Genomic DNA, 23,006 nt, shown 5'->3' with positions numbered 1-23,006 from the left:
ACCTTCTTGCTTCACTAAGGTACATTTAATTTTTTTTAGGTGTTCACATTAAAATATGTAATCATCAATCAAATTAATAACATCTTTTTACTTTTTACCCAGTTGGAGAGAAACCCTGGAATCTTCTGTTCCTATTTCAAAATGCTGTTCCGCGTGATCATCTCCCCACAGAACATTCAAAAAGTTAGACTTGATCCTGTTCCAGATTCTGTTGATGGCCTCAAGCTTGAACTCAAAAGCAAGCTCCAGCTAAAAGATTCTTTTGACCTTCAATATGAAGATGAAGACTTCCATGATTTCTGTAACCTTACCTGCGTAGCTGATCTGCCCAAAGACAAGGTGACACTGAAGGTCCTTTTTACCTTTCCAGATACATTGTCAGACTCCAGTTTAGACACTACAATTTTAGGTGAATCGTCATCTCCATCAACTTCTTCACCCAGCATCCATTCAGAGTTATCTGCCGCCCGTTCGCAGCCATGGCCAACCACCTTTCCCATCCCTGTTTTTACCTATGATGTGGAGCTGAGGCTAAGACAAGGTAATGAGGCATTTCGAAAGGATGGAACACTTCTGTCAATTCCCAGAGACATTAAGATTGAAATTCTTGAGAAACTCGCAGAAAATATATACTCATACAAAGCCTATCCTGGGAATGAAGAGATTGAGAGTGTAGCGGCTGCCTTAATTGAAAAACACCCCTGTCTCAAAGAGCCAAGCTCCACATCTGGTTTGTATGGGTGGAAAATTAGTTTGAAATTTAAAATGGGCAATTACAGACAAAAGCTGAGAGATGCTGGTTGTCAGGAACTGAAAGTGAATTCTGAAAGGAGAAGTCTTGGGGAGACAAGAGGAAAGCGAAACAAAGTCAAGAAACCAAGACGCTGTGAAACTAATTTTCTACCAGATCTACCTCAGGGCAAAGACCGGGAAAGTCTAGAAAAGGAAAGAGAGCAAATGGCTGTGGAGATGATGAAGAGGACTCCAGACATTACATTGGTTGATGCTGCTATGAGCAGCACATATTCTTTGAGAAGCCAAGAAGTCGTTGATGAGGAGCCACCAGTGTCACAAATGAAAATCCGATGGCCAGCAATTTTCACTGAGAGACAGGTAAATTGTGTTTATTTGTTTCTGTGTGCTTTGAATTAATCAGAAAATCTTGGGCTGTGAAAGTTGTGCTGTTCTATTAGAAAGATATGGGCAAACTTAATATCCTAAGATTATGTTGAGTGATTTATTTATTTATTTATTTTTTACTTGTTAATGTTTTAAGACTGTCCCTGAGATCTTTGTTCAATTTGTAAATATATTTATGTTTTTATAGATCAGCAAAGAATTCACCAGGCTTGTGTCAAAGGATCTGAGCAAGTCCTTTTTGGAAGGCCTAGATGGTCATCTCTCAAAGCTGATACAGTTATTCCGATCAAAGCGTTATGAGGACATTCCAGAAATGACTTCAATACTGGAGAGCCTTGATAAGAATGTGAGTCAATTTATTTTAAAGCAGTCACATTACTTCCTGAACAAGTGCGCACCCTAGTCCGTGTTGCTTTCACATTCACCCGAACTGCGGCACGGTTTGAGTGCAACCAAACAAAGACCACTTCCTCCAGGTAGTCTTGGCTTCGGTACCCCAGTGGACACCCGAGTCCACATGACCGCGTTCACATTATGATTTTGTCATGTGGACTCGGGTGTGCACTGGGGTACCGAAGCCAAGACTACCTGGAGGAAAGCGACACGGACTCGGGTGCACACTTGTTCAGGAAGTAATGTGACCTGTGCATGCGTTTAAAGCTTATTATGATGTATTTAGTTACATATAATACATGTAAGGGATGATAGTGTTGATGATTTACCTTGGATACGAGCGAGAGTTAGCCTTCAGTGTGTTCGTGCATAGTGTGTGGAATCAGGACAACAATTATTAATATATATTAATAAATATATATTGAGCCACGTTCTGTTTTCTATCATGCGTCATGCACATTTGTGATGAATTAATAACGCACCAGGGTTTGATAGAATCCAGTTGAGTGTGAAACCAGAGCAACGCTGCGGGGGTCGCCGGAAACAATCGCGCTCGGAGTCCATAAGACCGCAACAAACGATCCCATTGTGAAAGCAGCCTTAGACACTCCTGGTTAAGTGACATGAGCTGGTTACATCCACTATTAAATCTTATTTTGGTGCTGAACAAAAAGGTAACAAACAACAGTTGTTGTTCCACATCACTGGTGATTTATTTACAACAAAAGTATACAAGTGTACATATTTGAAATTAATGTGTTTATTTTTCAAGACAGGGAGGGGGTGAAAGGATGAATGAAAAGAAAAACAAAGGATTGAACAAATAAAGCAGGTACTTTAACCATTAAAATTCACTTTTGAAGTGATACAGCGCCTGTTCATTGGAGTTGGATCAGACTCATGCACCGCAAGAGTTCACTCTTTGAAGGGCAAGTTGCTGAGATAAGAAACTATTTTCTCCTTCTTGCTACTATTAGCACTTAAACTGTTACACTGTTTTAAATATTAAGACCATTGTTATTTTATATTTGATTGTTTTAAGTGTAACATTGGTATTCTTGACTGTTTTCTTGTTCCCTTGTCCTGCTTCTTTTCTTGTCATGTTTGACATTTGATTGGGAATTGAAGACACTTTTATTTGAAGTTGTTAAACACAGGTTTAAAGGGAATTCTTTATGTACTCTTGTTCCTGTAAGGAAAATATCTGATAATGACAAGGAGAGTTATTTGTACTATTTTGGCTCTAAAATGGGTCTGTGCATAGAGAAGTTTGCAGATGTTTCTCTAAGCTATATATTTTAATATTTGATATTCTAGAATTGTTTTTTTTTTTTTTTTTTAAACATACTGTTTTCTTTTTACCTTGTCCAGCTTCTCTTTCCTTGTCATGTGTCTACTAATTACAATTGAAGACACTGTTTTTAGACAGTGAATTTTTTCAACAGCTTTTATTGTGAATTCTTCATGTGCACTTGTTCCTGTAAGGAAAATATCTGATAATGACAAGGAGAGTTATTTGTACTATTTTGGCTCTAAAATGGGTCTGTGCATAGAGAAGTTTGCACGTGTTACTGTGACCTGTATATTTTAACATTGGTATTCTAAAAAGAATTTCAAACAGACTGTTTTCTTGTTCCCTTGTCCTGCTTCTTTCCTTGTCATGTTTGATGTTTGATTGGGAATTGAAGACACTATTTTATTTGAAGTTGTTAAACAGCTTATAGTGAATTCTTCATGTACTCCTGTTCCTGCAATGAAAATATCTTATAGTGACAAGGAGAGTTATTTGTACTATTCTCTAAGAATGGGTCTGTGCATAAAGAAGTTTGCACATGCTTGTGTGAGCTGAATATATGTGAGGGTTTTTCTTGTGATGTTTTCATATCTTTGCAAGCTAATAGTTTTTGGGTGCAGTGCATCTGTTTGAAAAATAAATGCTGAGAGTTTCAATTTTGCAGCTGTGTTGATTTCATTTAAAAATCTGGTTCCAGGTAGATATCTAGAACTTCTTGTCAAAGCAAGCAATGAAGTCTAGTAAACTCAAAAAGTTAAGTTCTGATGTTGATGAAAAATTACTATTTTATGTCAATTAGACTTGGTTAATGGTTGTGAAAACATGAAAAATTAAGTTCAGCCAATATGTTTTTAAGTTGACTTAACAAAAAAATCTAAATGCTTATTAATTGATACAATACGTTGGCCCAATTTACTGCAAGTTATTTCAACAAATACATATAAGTTGAGTGAACTTAACTCCTCATGTTGGCTAAACTTAACTGAGTCAATGCAATAAGATGACTTGACCAAGTCAAGTTGTGTCAACAAATCATTTTTTACAGTGTATTGGAGCAAATGATATTGACTCTAGCCCAGCTTCATAAACCCACTCCTTTATTTTCCATGCAAATCCTTTACCAGTTGCATTTAAAATTTCCCAGCAATCATTCAGAACTTCCCTTACAGGATGACTATCTTTTTGTCCTTGTAAGTTTACCCAGTATGCCATTGCTAGTTTCTGTCTTCTTATACTTAATGCCATTTCTGAAGTCTCTACTTGTAATGCTGCAATAGGTGTGGTTTTAACTGCTCCTAAAATTAGTCTTAATGCTTTAGCTTGCATGACATCTAATTTCTTTAACAACGTTGATGATGCCGACTCGTAAACAATACATCCATAGTCTAGGGTTGATCACATAAGCTCAACATAAATGCCCTTTAATGACTGCTTATCAGCACCCCAATCTTGACCTGCTACTGCTCTCATTCCATTTAACATTTTTCCACATTTCTTTAATATAAAATCTACATGGTCCTTCCATGATAATTTGTCATCAAACCATACTCCTAGATACTTAAATTTTGACACTTTCTCTAAAGAAGACCCATATAATTTAAGTAGTTTATTCTCTTTAATTTTCTTCCTTATAAATATCTGGTAACATGTTTTGGATATTGAGAATTTAAATCCCCATTCTAATGACAATTTTTCAACTACTTCTATAGTTTCTTGAATTTTATTCATATTAAAAGATATATTCCTTCCTCTTTTCCACATTATTCCATCATCTGCATATAACCCAGTGCTAATTCCCGGAGCCACTTTTCCAAATATGTCATTAATCATTATATTAAATAATATAGGACTAATCACACTTCCCTGAGGTGTTCCGTTTTCCACACTTAGAATTTGATATACTTCACCACCCGCTTTAACATGAATTGTTCTGTCAAATAAAAAACTTAAAACCCAATTCTTCCTTCTATTCCTGTGCTCTTCATTTTAATAAGTAATCCCTCCTTCCACAACATATCGTATGCTTTTTTCCATATCAAAGTAAACTGCCACTAGTCCCTCTTTAACTGCTATAGCTTTTTTAACATCTGTTTCCAGTTTTACTAATGCATCTAATGTTGATCGTCCTTTCCTAAAACCATACTGATTAGATGCCAAGGCTCCCTTACTCTCAAGTACATAATTAAGCCTGTTCACAATTATTTTTTTCCATCAGCTTACATAAATTTGATGTAAGCGCTATTGGCCTGTAATTCCCTGCTATCGATGCATCTTTCCCTGGTTTAGCTACTGGAATTATTACTGCATGTTTCCATGACCTAGGCAGTCTTCCTTCTGTCCATATCTTATTAAACAAGTCCAATACTGCTTTAAGAGTTTTATCATTTGCGTATTTAATCATAATATAACAAATTCCATCTTGTCCAGGTGCTGTTGGTTTTATCCTCTGTAATACTCTTTTAAGTTCCCATATTTCAAAGTCAGCATCTTATGCCCCTTTTCCATCACGTCTCTTAGTATAAATACCAGGATGTTGATTTAAAATTCCCTTTCTATTCATTCTGTATTTCTGATCTAGATTTTCTGTACTGTGTGCTTTCTGAAAGGTTTTAACTAATAATTCTGCCTTGTCTTTTTCTGTTATAGCTGTCCTTCCATCTCCTGAGATAACTGGTATGTTCCTGGTTTTATATACTCCAATCATCTTCTTTAACAATCATCTTCCATACCTCTCCTAATTCAGTTTCCTTCCCTATGGATGCACAATAATCTCTCCAATATTTATTTTTTGCCTGCTTAATTGTCCTTCTAGCCTTTGCTCTCTCCCTCTGATATTCTATTACTGCTTCTGATGTGATAGTTCTTTTCAGCCTTTTAAAATGCTTTCTGGTTTTAATTGACTTTCTGCATTCATCGTTCCACCATGGAACAGCTTTCTTCCTCCCATTTCCTTCAACTTTTGATATACTTTTTTCTGCTGCTTTGACTAAACTCAAAGTTAATTTCTCTGCACACTTATCAATATCATCTTCTGTACTATAATTGTTTAATTCTAATTCACATGTTTCATTATACTTCTCCCAATCAGCTTTTTCAAATTTCCATCTATATTGTTTTACCATCATACTTCTTTGCATTTCAACTCCTACCGTACAAATTATTGGAAAGTGGTCACTCCCAACTGAAGACTGTTCTAACACCTCCCATTGACATTTTGCTGTATTGACGCTGAGACTATTGTTAGATCTACACATGATTTTATATGCCTCCTAATGTCAAACCTTGTTCCACTACCATCATTTAATGGAGCTCCCCTGTTAATTATGCATTATAAAACATGTTTACAGCAAAATCACAAGCATGCTATATTTTGTAGGTAACAGACAGGGTTTAGATTAAGCCTGTGAAACCTGGGGATAGCGTCTTTAGACCTTTTGCTTATAGGTTGCTTACTTTACACCTTAGTTTTAATAAATTAGTAACTTCAAAAACAATACCACTATATGAAAATGACTTATACACTTCAATTTAAATAATTATTTCAGGGAAAAAAACCCATCTCGGTTATGTATGTAACCATGGTTCCCTGAATAGGGAATGAGATGCTGCGGTGACGTCACCACTATGGGAACACCTTCGGTATGACGAATATCTGAAGCCCTATACCATCCCGCCAATCCTATTGGCCAAATAGCGCATGGCACCACCCTACGCATGCGCACGCATCATATACCTGGGTGCCGCGCACCATTTCGCTCAGATTTCATGACTGAAGAAGAAGAATGCTATCCAGGCCAGGACCGCAGCATCTTGTTCCCTATTCAGGGAACCATTGTTACATACGTAACCGAGATGTTCCCTTTCATAGGTCACTTCGATGCTGCGGTGACGTCACCACTATGGGAACGCTATACCATAACGCCTGACGTACCTGATAGCTGGGATCCGAGGAAGCATCTGCTCAAGCACAGAGAACCCGGGAGCCAGGAGCCATCCTCACATCCAGACTGTAAGACTTGATAAAAGTGCTCGGTGAGGACCATCCTGCCGCAGCACAGATATCATCCATTGAAGATCCACTGAGAAAAGCTTGAGAAGAAGCCACAGCTTTTGTGGAATGAGCTTTAACTCCTAAGGGTGAAGTGAGCCCGAGCGACTCATAGACTAAAGATATTGCCTCCACCAGCCAATGGGACATGCACTGTTTTGTAACTGCATGGCCTTTATTCTTATGTCCAAAACAGACAAACAGCTGGTCAGACTCACGGCATGGGGCTGTACAATCCACATAAGCCTTTAATCAGAATCAGAATCAGAATGAGCTTTATTGCCAGGTATGTTTACACATACAATGAATTTGTTTTCGTGACAGAAGCTCCACAGTACAACAGAATGACAGTGACAGAACATAAAACACATAATAAAAGAATAAAAAATACAATAATAATGTGTGCTTTAATAATTAAAGCTCTCACAGGGCAAAGACTTAGATCTCCTGACCCCGCCTCAGCAGGGGGTAAAGCCTCCATGACCACTTGCTGAAAGCGAAAGGGATTAGATGCGACCTTAGGAACATAATTAGGCCTCGGTCGCAACAGCACCTTCACAGAGCCTGGTGCAAATTCCATGCACGAGGATGAAACAGAGAGAGCCTGTAAATCCCCTTGAGGGAGGATAAAGCCATAAGAAGAAGTGACTTCAGAGTCAGGATTTTATCCGGTACAGTTTCCAAGGGCTCAAAAGGATGCCCCGATAAACCCTGCAACACAATGGATAAATCCCATGAAGGAACTCGCACGGGGCGGGAAGGCCTCAGCCGTCACGCACCATGTATGAAACGAGAAACCAGTGGATGACGGCCCACTGAGGCACCATCTATATATCCGTGGTAAGCTGAAATGGCTGCCACGTAAACCTTTAGAGTGGCTGGTGTCACTCCATCAGAAAAACGGTCCTGAAGGAACTCCAGCACTGAAGCCACTGGGCAGTAAACTGGATCCACATTACGATTTTCACACCAGGTTGTAAACAGTCTCCACTTGAAAGCATATAAGCATCTCGTAGAAGCTGCTCTAGAATTCAGTATAGTCTCAGTGGTTTCAACCGAAAGACCGGGACACACTACTGATATTGGTTATACAGACTGATCAGGTCCGCAAACCACGGCTGCGTGTGCCACCGCGGAGCCACCAGCAGCAGCTGTTCCACTCTGTCCAGCCATATTCTGGATAATACTGCTGGGATCAAACAAATCGGGGGAAAAGAATACAAACTGGTCCTGGGCCAGCTGTGAGCTAACGCTTCCATGCCCAGGGGCGATGGGGGGCATAGGGAGAACCATAGCGGGCAATGCGTAGTCATGTTCGACGCGAATAAATCCACTCTCGCTTCTCCGAAAATCTGCCATAAGAGATTCACCGTCTGGGGGTGTAATCTCCATTCCCCTTGTTCCAGAGCCTGTCTGGATAGCAAATCCGCTCTGAGGTTCAAACGTCCGGGGACATGAACAGCTCGGATCGACAGAAAATTGTTCTGAGACCAAAGAAGAACATGTCTCGCCAGCCTGCACAGGGGGCGAGAGCGTAATCCTCCCTGATGATTCAGGTATGACACAACCGATGTGTTGTCTGATCTGAGCAGCACATGACGGCCAATCAGCAGATTCGAGAAATACTGGAGGGCCAGAAAAACCGCCAGTAATTCCAACCTGTTTATGTGCCAGCTGCGTTGTGCCACTGTCCACACTCCGTGGGCTGGGCGCCCTTGACAAAAAGCTCCCCAACCGTCCTCCCCAAAAGACGCGTCCGTCGTGACAGTCTCTCGGAAAGCACAAATCCCCAGCCGGACCCCGGTCAGGAGAAATTCGGTTGGCATCCATAGTTTTAACGACATCACACACCGCCGTGTCACCGAAATCGTCCAATGCGGAAGACAACGAGGTGAAATATTTCGTCTTTTCGTCCACCACTGGAAAGGGCGCATGTGAAGTAATCCAGACGAATTATGGGGAATGCCGCTGCCATTAGACCTAAAAGTCTGAGGCATAATCTCCCTGTCACTGTGCGACCCGCTTTGAAGCGCCGCACGCATGACACAATTGACTGAATGCGCGGGAGAGAAAGCTTCGCTGTCATCACGTGAGAGTCCAATTATATTCCCAGAAAGGTTATCCGTTGAGAGGGGATTAAAACACTTTTCTGGAAATTCGTGCGTAAGCCCAGGCTGTTTAAATGATTCAGCACAAGATCCCGATGAGAGTGTGCTTGAGTCTGCGATTGAGCTAACACCAGCCAATCGTCCAAGTAATTGAAAACACGAACGCCCTGGAGCCGCAATGGGGCAAGAGCTGTGTCCATGCATTTTGAGAAAGTACGGGGAGCTAAAGCCAAGCCAAAGGGAAGAACGCGGTACTGATACGCTTTGCCCTCTAAAGCAAATCTGAGGAACTTCCTGTGTCTCTTGATGATCTGAATATGAAAATATGCATCCTTCAGAACATCGGGCTCTGCCGCTAGCGGAAAAGCGGTGGCTGTGCAAGCCGTCATAAATGGGTCGTTTGTGCATGACTCTTGAATCGCCCCTCAAATTTTGAAAGCAGGATTGCGAAGAGTGTCTGAGGGAAAATTTGGCATTACAGCTCAATCCAATGCTGCTCGAGGCGCTGACGCTGGTGAGTTGGCGGAAAAACCTTAGGACCCCAATCCTTGTGAGGGGGCGCCATAGGTAAAGGCTCCTCCCGAGAGGCTGCTCGCTGGTGGTGAGAGGAGGTTGAGTGAGAACGCGTGGGCGCTTGCCGGCGTTCAACCTCCCTGGGTCTGCGGGGAATCAGCTGGCGGAAAGCGGCTGATTGCTGTTTCGCTGCCCTGAACTTTTCCACTACTGAAGTGACAGCCTCTCCGAACAAACCATCCTTGGAAACAGGGGCATCCATGAGGAAAGGTTTGTCCTTTTCCTTGATATCGGTGAGATTAAGCCAGAGGTGGCGCTCAACTGAAATCAAACCGGCCATGGAACCGCCCACTGCTCGAGCAGTATGTTTGGTAGCACGTAGCACCAAATCCGTTGCTCTTCGCAATTCCTTCACTGCCTCGGGTGTGATACCCTCCCCTTCGTCAAGTTTCTTCAATAGCTCCGCTTGGTAGGCTGCAAAGTCCTCAGACCCCGAGGCCGAGGTGGATAAAACGTCATCATCATAGCGTCCACATCCAAAGGAAATGGCGCCACATGCCTCCGGTGTGGGCTGTAAATCCTCATTAGAGAAGACGACAGGCTCAATAAAACTTTTACTCTGCAACAGGGTAGGGGAGAGCGAGCGATGTGGAGAATATTCCAGAGCTGCGCTGTCCACGAAATCCATGTCGCACGTGTCACCCCAAGCTATCGCCTCGTGCGGTGCCTCGGCAGTCACAGAGGTGACATGACAGGGGTTAGACTCGGGGGCGACATCGGAAAATACTTCCACCCTGGAGCGCAGTACTCTGAGCCGCAGGCCCTCACAATGGGGACAGGAAGAAAGGCCGCTTTATCACCGCCTGTGTGTGATGCAAACCAAGACATACTATGCACCTGTCATGAGTGTCACCCATCGTGATGTACCTGGTACACGGCTCCTTGCATTTCTGAAAACTCATCGCGTCCACGAAGAGGAGTTAAACACTGCTCGAAGAAAACCGCTGGAGAACACGAGATGAATCTTAGGGCACAGATGATTCGCTTCCCTGAAGGAATGTAATCTGAGCGAAATGGTGCACGGCACCCAGGTATATGATGCGTGCGCATGTGTAGGGTGGTGCCATGCGCTATTTGGCCAATAGGATTGGCGGGATGGTATAGGGCTTCAGACATTCGTCACACCGAAGGTGTTCCCATAGTGGTGACGTCACCGCAGCATCGAAGTGACCTATGAAAGGGAAATATTCTCACAGTTGTCTCTCACAGCAAGCTGTCACATTCGTCTTCTTTCCAGTTTAACGGCGGTTGGCATCCAGCTTATTGGTGCATTACCGCCCTCTTCTGTTCCGGAGTGTGGATCAGATAATACGTTTTCCTACTAAAACGTACACATCTCTCACATTGTCCCCTAACATTAATATCTACACACACATCATGCATTAAAAACCTGCCTAAAACCCCTGCCTCCCTTAAAACGTAATCAATATTCTACTCTGTACCCTAATTAAAGCCGCCATATTGCCAACAACTTATCGTTTTGAGATCTCGCGTGGTTCTGTGTGATTTGGACAACATCAAGTTACGCCTCCTACTTCAATTAAACTCTAAAAGAAGAAGAAGAAAACAAAGCACTAGTGAGTGTGTCTTTCCTGCAGAGACCTATAGAGTCTGGGAACATGACGTCAGCAACGCAATGCATTCTGGGACTTTAGGACACGGGCGCTGCTGTATGTATTGTATTGTATTGATAATAGACTGTTTTGTTTGCTCTCTTGCAGTAAGAAGGAAAAGAAGGATTGTCTTTTAGGTAACATTTAATGTAAGTCTATCAAATCGATTAATCACATCCAAAAAAAAGTTGTTTATATAACGTACATTTCTGTATATTTATATATATATATATATATATATATATATATAAATGCACATACATACGTGTGTATATATCAGACCAAAGGGACAATCCTTCTTTTCCTTCTTACTGCTGCTAACCAAGCTATGTGACGCCGCTTTGTTAACTCGGAGACCTGAGTTCAAGGTGCGGTTTTCCAGCGGGAAAGCTGAAAAATCGCACTCCATTCAAATTATTTTTCCATGCCGGTCATGAGTATGAGTATGGCAGTTAATTACACAACAAGGTTTTACCATTGTAACTTATTGTTTAGCTGTAGAGAGCAAACAAAACAGTCTATTATCAATACAATACAATACAATACATACAGCAGCGTCCGTGTCCTAAAGTCCCAGAATGCATTGCGTTGCTGACGTCATGTTCCCAGACTCTATACTTGGGTCGATCTACCCATCCCTACATTTTACGTATTGAAAGATGAAACATAATTTAAATCGTTTACAAAATTGACATTGTATGACGTTTATTCCAGTATTTTTTATAATGTGCATACGTGTATGATATGAGCACACGAGAATATCTAATCAGTCTATAGATTTTATTTTATTAGTAGTATTATTTTCACCGCTGTGAATTCATTTTCAAGACTGACAGATTCACTTCCAGGTGCTAGGAGACGCGCGGTCCACTCACAATCAAGGGGCAAGGAACTCGACCGGAAGTTGAAGTCGGGTGGGGGCTGCCATCTTTTAGCAGAACTTCTTTTTTTTTTTTTTTTATTAAATTTTTCAAATAGTACAATATGTCATATAAACTTTGAACTTAAATTTACATCAACAACTCGTTTGAGGAAAAAAATAAATAAAGATGTGCTCGCATTTAAAACAGTACAAACTCACATCATATCAAGTAAGAAAAATAAAAAATACAAATACAAATAAAATAAAAATAATTACAGGGGCTGATAAAACAACATAAATGCTACAAGCGTGTTTAAGAACATAGGACTGTAAACTCAAAGAGCAAGAGACTCTGACATTGTTTCATATAACTCGTTTATGGACTGGTTTTCTTCCGATAACACCTTTAGAGATGCTATATAATTTTTTATTTAATTCTTAAAACAGTTTATGTTGGGCTTGCTGTTATTCCACTTATTTTTGTGTATATGATACTTTCCCATCATGAAAATAATGTTCACCATTTTAGATACCTTTTTTGACATACCATCCATATATATCATCACTTGAAATTTGTTAAACAAAGAGTTATTGATCCCAATATTTAACCATCGATAAACATCCTTCCAAAACCCCATTGTGACTGAACAAGAGAAAAAAAGGTGTTCAATTGTTTCGTGTTCTGTCATACAAAAAACACACAGATTAACTTCAAAATTAAACCTTTTCCTTAGGGTTTCAGCAGCAGGATAAATATTATTTACTAATTTGAACTGAATTTCTTTTACCTTGGGTAAAATTGGCCATTTAAGATAGCTACAACTAGTCTTTGTTAATGTAACTTGATTATCTGTTATCTTTGTTTTTGTTGGCTTTTTGATATCATAGAATAATTTTTCTTTAAACACACTTCCAAGTATTTTGTTATTACATTTTCTTTCTCCAAATTCCAATTCACCAATTTTTAATTCAGGAAGTTTAACAGTCACATTTGAATTTGTGAGGATATTTTTAATCATGAATTTTAAGGCAAGTGGAATAGCTCTACTGATTTGGTTAAATTCTTTATAAGAGCATTTCAAATTAAACTTATTGACAAAGGAATTAAGGGGGGCATAAAGAGATTGACAAGGATATACTAATTTTGATAAACCTTCTGCTTTTGTTAGTAAGATTCTACCAAGAATAGAGAGATCTCTCATGAGCCAATGATTAAGAGATTTTTTCATACTCTCTATTTTCTCTTCAATGTTTAGTTGTTCTCTCTTATTTTTATCTTTAGACATTATTAATCCGAGGTATTTTAGTTAAGTTTTGACAAGTATGGAGTCTATATTTGTCTCAGCACATGGATGAAGACATAGTATTTCAAATTTTTTCAGGTTTAGACATAATCCTGAAGCTTTGGAAAAAATTGATATTATATCTAGGGCTTTTCTAATTAAAGATTTATCTTTTAAAAAGATTACTGTGTCATCTGCAAATTGGCTTATTCCATATTCGTAATCGAAAATGTTGATTCCTTTAATTTGAGGGTGATTTACGATTAGATATGCTAGCATTTGTGTACATAAAATAAATAATTTCGGTGAAATTGGACAACCTTGTCTAATACCACGCAAAATCTTAATTTTTGGTGTCATTCCAGGGTTGAGGGAGATGTAACTATAAATATCATTATAAAACATTTTTATGATTTTGCAGAACCCTTCTCCAAATCCGAATTTTTTTGAGCACCGTAAAAATGAAATCATGTTCCACAGTGTCGAAAGCTTTGAAAAAATCTATGAATAAAACAAGACTATCTGATTGAATGAATGATTGGTAGTCCATCATATCTAGAATCAGTCGAATATGATTATGAATATATCTTCCCTTTATTAAAGCTGATTGATACTCTTCGATAAGTTTTCCAATTACATGCTTTAAGCGATTTGCATACACTAAAGCAAGAAGTTTATAATCATTACACAATAAGGTTATTGGTCTCCAGTTGTCTAGCATCAACAAATCTTTTTGAGGTTTTGGTAATAAGGTTATCAATCCTGTTTTCATTGTAGGGGACAAACATCCTTCCTTAATGCATTCCAAAAAAAGCTTTATATAGTAACTTTTTAATATCTGCCCAAAAATGTTTTAGGAATTCAGATGTTAGCCCATCTATTCTTGGGGATTTGCCATTTTTCATTTGTTTTAATGCAGTTTCAATTTCTATTATAGTTAATTCTTCTTCGAGTATGTGTTTGTCTTCCACATCCAATTTTTTAATGTTTTCATCGATTTTTTCAAATAAAAAGTCACAATCTGATTTGTTAAATTTTGATTTATATATGTTACTATAAAAGAGACTAATTTCATCTTGGACTAATTTCTGATCTTCCATTGTTATACCATTTATTATAAGTTTATTTATTTTTTTCTTACTTTGTCTTTGTTTTTCAAGTCCGAAGAAATAAGTTGAACTTTTTTCACCCTTTTCAATCCATCTAGCTCTTGATCGAACATAAGCTCCATTTGTCTTTGTTTTGTACATGTCATCTAATTGGGACTGCAATAACTTTAATTCAGTAATGTTGTCTAAGGATAATTGTACATTACTTGTTAGTTGGTTGATTTTGTCAATTAGATCCTTTTGCTTCCGTTTCCTTGTACATGATATTTTTTTTACCTGTGTCAACTGCTATTTGTCTGGTTTTGAACTTAAACCATTCCCATTTACTGATATCACTCATGTCTAGCTTTTCAACCTCTGTGATAAGAGACTTCACCTGTTCACAAAATTCAGCATTTTTTAAGAAATCATTATTTAACTTCCAGATATTTGGAGAATGTAATTGCTGTTTGGATGTTAATAGGTTAAGACTAATCATGCAATGGTCTGTAAGTGGAGAGGCTGATATTTTACAATCTGAAACATCACTACATAACTCGCATGAAATCAGCCAGTAATCTAATCTTGAACACTGACCGTTTCCTGCAGAGTTATACCATGTAAACTGAATTGATGTTGGATTTAATGCTCTCCAATAATCAATTATATACGTTGTTGTAAATAAAGACAGTATAGTGTCGCTATATACAGGTTGAGAATTCCTATGAGGTATTCGGTCTAGCCATGAATCAGGGGCTATATTATGGTCTCCTCCCAATATCACTTTATCTGAATCATATGTTGTTTTCCATTCAATTATAAGTTGGCTTAATTTTTCATACAACTTCACATTGATTGCTTGGTTGTTAAAGCCATAAACGCATATCAAAATGTAATGTTTGTCATTTGTCTCCACAACCACCATTAACCAGTGGCCCTCAGAATCTTTTTTATGATCAATTATGTTACCTGGAAATCTATTGAATAGTATCATGACTCCTGCTGAATGTGATGTTCCATGTGCAAAGAAGGCGTAATCCCCCCATTGATTTTTCCAAAATTTTTCATTGTCCATAACAGAATGAGTCTCCTGTAAAAAGATGCATTGTGATTTCTGATCCTTACAAAACAAAAAAATGGCTTTACGCTTTGTAATGTTATTCAATCCCCTAACATTAACTGATATAAAAGAAAGTATGGTTGTTCTAAATGAGCTTAACTTTGTTTTTTTTGCAGGAATGAACATGTCCTGAGAACATATCAAAAATATAGAAAAAACATCAACTCGAAATTGAAGTCCTCTAACCCCTTTTAGCAGTTAAATCAATTAAATTTTCACCTGGTAAGATTCATACTAACAGAATATGTAAAAAAAAAAAAAAAATACCTGAGAGTTTATTTCTGTAAAACTTAAATACATCTTACCATGTTACTGAATTTTTGCTCTGAATAAGCAGAAAGTGTCTGAGCATTTGCTTACTACACAGTACTTAGGGGTCAACTCTGTGTCCATCAATGAGAGCATATCCTTCTCTTAGGGAGGCCTTTTTTCCGTTTCTTCTGGCTTCTTGCACCTTAGGCCAAAGCTTTGCACGAGCCTCACGATCTTCTTTTGAAAAGTCCTCCTTGAACTGAATGTTCATCTCTCTGCACACTCTTGCCTCTCTTGATCTTCTCCATACTTCATCACGGACCGTTCTCAAGGCAAACTGGATGATTACAGGTCTGGGCATCTTGTTGGTAGCTGCATCGTTCTTCTTTCCCAAGCGGTGCACTGTGTCAACTGACTCACGTAGTTTCTCCACTGACACCAGGATCACTCTTGTCAGGATGCCGATCACAGTCTCTCTTGTATCCTCTTTGTCTTTTTCAGGAAGGCCCATCAGTCTAAGATCCCACCTTCTCTTATACCTGGCTTGCTCCAGACATATCTGCTTCAGTGATGCATTTTCTTTTTTCAACAGCAACATTTCTTCCTTCACTTTGCTTATTTCTTCCCTATTTTCTCTCACTGCTTGTGTATTAGCTTCCATTCGACTTTCAAAAGCTTTCAGTCTGTCATCTTGTTCATCAAATCTCTTTATCAAAGTTTGAATTGCATCTAAGATGGTTTCATTTGTTATCTCACCCGGCTGTTTTTCCACATCTTGATTCTTTGGTTTCATTTTCTTGGGATTTGGGCTAGGCAAAGGTGTGTGGTCATGAGACATTTTCCGATTTTCTTCCTCCATTGCCTCTATTTCTTCTTCCTCACATGCCTCGCGCAGGGCCGTCAAGTTATAGTCGTGGTCAGTTAACAGTTGAGCTTTAGCCACTTTGCTAGCGTTAGCCATCTCGTTCACGTTGCAGAACAAGAAAAGAAAAAAAACCGAGTACAGGTAGTCCGCTTCGAAAAATAGAACTCCGTGGGGCTGAGATGTTATTTATGCAGTTCTTACGTGAAGTTGTTGGGATTTTTTCTGTCGGAGATTAAATGTTTAGGACGATTTCAAGACTTTAATAACGGAGCCTGCAAAAACGCTACCGCTCACTCCGCCATCATAACTCCTCCTCCTTTTAGCAGAACTTCACTTGCGTTAGCATTCCCATTGACTCCCATTCATTTTGGCGTCACTTTGACAGCAAATAACTTTACATCTGAGGCGTTTAAAGACTGTTTGTCCATTATTTATTTCTAAAGATACACGACAATGTATAAAGGGCTCCATTACCTTCTATGTTACATTATGGCCCGTAGAAACAGTTTTTGTAAAAATAGGCTAATGATTGCGTCATAACCATAGACAGTAAAAGAAATGGACACAGCGACCCCATTGGAACTCAATTGAGACAAATGAAGCCCAGTTTTAGCGTTTTTTAGCACTTCCGTTTCTGACGCGCTGACTCAAACGAAGCTTGACGACGTCAGCAACCTGTCTGCCAGATGTAAATCTTCTAAGTGGCTGTGCGTGCAAACTGCCATCGTTAATCTTGCAGAGACGGCGAGCTTGAGCGGGGAGTTCTTTGTCGTGAGTGAGCAGGAGTAAGTATTCTGATTAATTATTTTGTATAGCATTTTAAAATGTAACACCAGTACACCATATTAAGTTAATTGCCTGCGAGCTTCTCCTCCTGTCTGTACGATAATGCGACAGAGAGCCGAGTGGTTTTAAACTTTAAAAGTTCCGAAACACGGAAGTAGCGTAATTCCTTGCCCCGCCCACTTCCGCCCTCAGACAGTCGGGCTGGCGCTGTCGTCCTCAGACTGTCGTGACGTAATGGTTCTGCGGTTCTGCAGTCAGACCTATCTCCACAATTTGTCCAAAAATTTAATTTTTGTTATTCAACTGTTTATTATCTTCGGAAAATACCATATTCACAAATGTAAATGGTCTAATTCACAACCTAGCTTTAATGTATTTCATCTGGACTTTAAAACATATTACAAAACAATAGAAAACATGCAAAATATGAAGGCTACAAGAACATTTCATCTCCTGAAGGAACTGAATATATTTTAATTTTCCCCTTCTATAAATTAATATGTTATTATCCTCTGGTCTGTACATTTTTTTTTTTTTTTTTTTTTGTGCAGGTTGCACAGTAGTTGTAGTGTTCTCTGTACCTATTGTCCTGTGCATTGTTCATAATAAAATTAAAAAAAAAAAAAAAAAAAACCTATCTCCACAATTCAACACGAACTGCGTTCGGCCTGATAAATGCGCATGCGCAGCAGCGCTGTCCTCTCTGTTTCCTGCGCTCAATGCCACGTAATTAGCGGCAGACGCAAAATTCAAGCAACACTTCAGACTGTTAAAGGTGAAAGCAGACCCGCTGCGCTAACAGTGTCCCAGGTTTCCATCACGGTATTATCAATAATTGGCACGTTTGGAAGTGATCCAAGATGCTGAAGTTGTTGATTGTGTGCGCACTGGCCGCTATGAGCACGGCTGATATCGCCGAGGAGGAGGACGTGCTCGTACTCAAGAAAAGTAACTTCGAGGAGGCCTTCAAAACTTACCCAAATATCCTTGTTGAATTTTGTAAGTAACGTTAGTCACCAACTTTGTTTGAATTGTTGCTGCGTTCATGTCTATAGCTTGTGCATGAGGAGAACGCAAAACGAAACCAACTCTTAGTGAAGTGTGTTGTTTTTTTATTCTTAGTTTTGCAGTACTTAATCTCTTGCAATCATAACCCAATTAATAGACGTGCGCTAACCAAATGTAAATGATAACATTAAACCGCAATGTAAGAACGTGAGTTAATGATTTGAAGAGGTATTTGCCACTCGCCCCAAAACGTTCAACGCTGAAGTACAGTACGTCGAATCCATTTAAGAATAATACATTCAAGTTGGTAGATTTGTATGTATTCAGGGCGATGGCAGTCTTGGAGCAGTAGCTCTGAGTTCCTGTCGTGTTGAAGATAATGAATTCATTGATATGCTTTTTCACTTGATTTCCTTCTGCTTTGTTTTTCGGTTTCGCCACTTAATAATGGGATGCATTATGTTATGGTTAAGCAAGAATGAGTTTTAAACCAGAACAGACTTCACAGACTGTGTGTAACCGGGCTGCTATGTTAGTTTATCTACGCTTTATCGGGCTAAATTTATTGGGCACTCTTGAGTATATCCTGATAGAGGGACGTGATGGACTCTCGAATTAGCCAATCACTAGCCTACACGAGTGTTTCGTCATACTCAGAGGTGTGACTGCGAGTAAGTATGGAACGGACTTTGCAGCAACATCACGTTAGGTTGACGTGTACATCAGAAAAATAACTTAAATTCAATTTGGTATTTAAAAACACTCTTCATGTGAACAATGTAATGAAAACGTAAACCATACAGTCTTTCATAAGTGTTTTATCTGATAAGAGTGAGTATTTGATGCATGTGAATTTTTAAAACCACTGACCTTTGGTCTTGACTTTAATAGCATGTCAGGTTGTGAGAGATGACGTGTTGAGAAAGATTAGAGTAATATGTTTGGCCTACTTAGTTTATTCCGTTTTACTGGGTTGAACACTAGAGTGTGTATATGTATGTGTGTATATATCAAATTACTGCTAATGTGGCTTGTGTAATGAATGTAAAATTGCTAACATGCAGTGACCGTATATGTCAGGTTTATTGCATTTAACTATTTTTTGCTAACTGCAGATGCACCATGGTGTGGGCACTGTAAAGCCCTGGCCCCCGAATATGCCAAAGCAGCTGGTATGCTGAAAGCTGAAGGCTCAGACATCAAACTAGCAAAGGTGGATGCAACGGAGGAATCTGAGCTCGCTCAGGAGTTTGGTGTTCGTGGATATCCCACCATCAAGTTCTTCAAGGGAGGAGAGAAGGAAAACCCCAAGGAGTATTCCGGTTAGAGATATCAGCCACAATTTTCCTGTATAATATTCATGGTGCATCTTTGTCTGTGGACTACTAGACTGTGTTCAGCTTTTGACTTCTTCTTTTGTGTGAAGGAAAAAGGTTTCATTTTTTTTCCAAAATCAATAACAAGCCTGGCTTAAAACCAGACAGAAGGAAATCAGTAAGTGCACAAAGTTCTAACAGGTTTGTTTTGGTTTTAACTGCTGTGAAGTGTGACTGAGCTGTATTGATGCCATCTTATACCATAAAGCATTATTCAGTTTAGACTGGTCAGTGGTCTGCATACCATTAATGTGAGTGCTAACTGCTGAAGACGTGAATGTCATTCTGTACGTGGAAGCCCGGAGTTCCAGCCTATTTGTAGAAGGGCCCCTCCCCCTTTTCCTTCAACGGTCAGTTTCTCACGTTGCCTTTGGTATGGTTGCTGTAGTCTGCTCTCCATGGCTGTCTTACTCCTGCAGGCCAGACCTGTCTCAGCAAATGCAAGTTCCATGACTTTCAGATGTCTCAAGGTCATAAAAAAAAAGTAACACTCTTCAGATTCCTTGAGCGATCAAAGAAAACTAAATTCCAGAATATTTAATCTTTGTCGAGTCCTTGATGGAAGGGCTCTATAAGGTTGAGACCGTGTCATGTCAATCACATTGACAGCATGTCGGTCCTGCCCTGTGGTCATAAATGGACATAAATTGGTGCGGATGCGTGAAAGGAACACTTTAGTTATGTTTACTGCATTTAATAGCGTGCATGTATATTTAATATCAGTGCATTATTTCTGTAGCTTAAAGTAGAACTGGGGATTAACACACCGAGGTCACATGTTTATTTCCAAATTAATGCATGAACTGATGAAACGCAGTGCAAGGTGCTTTGGGGAAAAATATATATATATTAATAATGTGCCAAATCGAAATGTGGCACATCTCCTATAGTTGATATGGTGCTTTTTTTTCTGTACATGTACAAGTGTTTGCTTTTATACCACCAGTTTCCTTTGTCTCACTATGACATTCTCATTCTCTGTTTACAGCTGGCCGACAGGCTGATGACATTGTCAACTGGCTGAAAAAGCGAACTGGCCCTGCAGCTACTACTTTAACTGATGTGACCCAGGCAGAGTCTCTTATTGCTGATAATGAGGTTGCAGTCATTGGGTTCTTTAAGGTAAATGTCATTGTTTTCTTCAGCTAGTTTAGTTTTGGGTGCTTTTTACAAAAAAAAATTTCGGCTTCTTTGCAGGATGTTGAATCAGAAAATGCCAAGGCCTTCATTAAAACAGCAGAGGCTGTGGATGACATCCCCTTTGGCATCATCTCTGATGATGCAGGCTTTTCAAAGTTTGAAGTGGCCAAGGATGGTGTTGTTCTTTTTAAGAAGGTAAAGAAGGTTCTCTACTTTAACTCTGCTGACAAAATTTCAGAACTGATAAATATTGATTTATAACTTTTTATATTAATGGATCCCAACTAGGGCTGTGATGAGATCTAGTAGCAAAAGATTTAGCAAAATTTAAATGTAACTATTAGGGATGTCTTGATCAGTATTTTGTTTTTGCCCCCCACCTGATCCTAGTCATTGAATTTTAAGCATCTGCCAAAACCAAGTTTTCCTGTTGGAATTTCTATTTGGTCCACACTTCATTTAGTAAAATCAATCCAATGTTTAAAGAGTTGTGCAGAGAGTAAAATAAATAAAAGCACACACTTTTTGTTTATACACACTGTAAACAGACATTGGCAGATGTATATTACAATGGTAGACATTTGTAAACAGGCTTTGTGGTCAGTTATGAATATGGGACTACTAATATAAACTCCTTATTTTATGTGTGCAGTAAGCATAATAATTGCAAGATAATATGGAGATAAGGTTAGAAAGAATTTAGCTTGCGGTGTCAAAATGCCAGTCATTCAATCTGAATTGGGACGCACCCATAGGATGTTATGACGGTGTCGTCTCATAGTCTGACAGCTGATAAGTACATCAATAAATTAATGAGTGATCATTACAATGTGAAAATTAACAATGATGGCTTGACATTGAGCACATTTCCACTGCAAAGCAGCATGTACAATTAATAAAAAAATTGCTGTTTTTAAAAAAAATCTTTGAGAAAACCACTAGCAACAACTGGTTCTTGACACCACATGCTATACAACTTTTTCTGCTGATTGCAAAAAGCGACTGAGCCCAACTGAAAGAGACCTGGTTGGACTTGGCACGATGAGTTGTCAATACCAAATTACATTCATAATCAGCCTGACAGTCGTGTGGTGTGTTCTCCGCTTAAACGCCAGGCTCTCGAGAGACAATTTAGGTTATGAAATCCATAAGAGTCCATAATTTAAGTTCTCAGTTCAGCCACGGTAACATGATCCTGCTGCACCTATTGTAGTCTCCTCTGGCAACACTGTTGTTTCTATTTTGGGTCTTTGCTCGGCCATGCAATGATTTAGATTTTCTAGTTCTTACTGATTAAAGCAGACCTCAGAGCTTTCCCTTGACCTTGGAATACATTAGGAAATGATGCTCTCGTTTATCATTGTTAGTGATTAGTAGGCCTGGGACGGTATTTAATTTTTTTCTTACCGTGGTTGAAAAGCAATAAATTCCCGTGGTATTACGGTAAACCGCAACCCAACCCCCCCCCCCCCCCACACCACCATGATCGATGGACTTCCACTTTTGCACACACACGGGAGGTGTGTATATAAGGAACAGGTTTATTTTACTTTTTTTTTTTTACATTTTAGAACAAGAGCATTTAAAACAGAAATGGAATGGTGTCTGAAATAAAAATTCTGCAAAACGAAATAATAGGCGAGCCATCATATTTTTTGGGGGCGATAATTGATCGCAATTCACAACAGAGATCTGAAGATAGAGCATCATAAAGACAAACAAACACATTTTTATTTATCATATTGATCAGTAATAGATATTAATTTGCATGTTTATTTTCCATGTTTTTACCTTCAGATTAGGCTACAGTCGTCGTCATCAAACAATCACTTAAACTATAATGACTTTTGCGCACACAGAGTCTAAGGCAATTGAGCATAAGGAACACGTTTATTTAACATTTATTATTTCACATTTAGAATAATGATTTACATCCCAGCCTTCATATTTTTTGCTAGAAAAACTAGCATGGTCACTTTGTCAGGTTTAAGGGAGGCCCTGAAAGACGTAACGACGTTACCTGCAGCACTGAACACACGTTCTGAGGGAATGCTTGT

At 39.1% G+C, this 23,006-nt stretch overlaps 1 protein-coding gene across 2 annotated transcripts in view; it reads left to right on the top strand.

Moving 5' to 3' along the window:
- The first annotated feature begins 18,116 nt into the window (after positions 1-18,116).
- Positions 18,117-23,006, top strand: part of LOC113098347 (protein disulfide-isomerase-like) — a 44,502-nt gene continuing 39,612 nt past the window's right edge. For both annotated transcript variants that reach the window (XM_026263383.1, XM_026263376.1), the window contains exons 1-4: positions 18,117-18,424; positions 19,549-19,755; positions 20,798-20,931; positions 21,007-21,144. In XM_026263383.1, coding sequence (XP_026119168.1) covers positions 18,286-18,424; positions 19,549-19,755; positions 20,798-20,931; positions 21,007-21,144 — 618 coding nt within the window. In that variant the 5' untranslated portion in view covers positions 18,117-18,285. The remainder of the gene's footprint in view (positions 18,425-19,548; positions 19,756-20,797; positions 20,932-21,006; positions 21,145-23,006) is intronic.

The sequence above is a fragment of the Carassius auratus genome, chromosome 6, assembly GCF_003368295.1.
Source record: "Carassius auratus strain Wakin chromosome 6, ASM336829v1, whole genome shotgun sequence".
Taxonomy (NCBI): Eukaryota; Metazoa; Chordata; class Actinopteri; order Cypriniformes; family Cyprinidae; genus Carassius; species Carassius auratus.
Note: the sequence above shows the minus strand (reverse complement) of the source record. Positions and strands in the feature narration are given on the sequence as shown.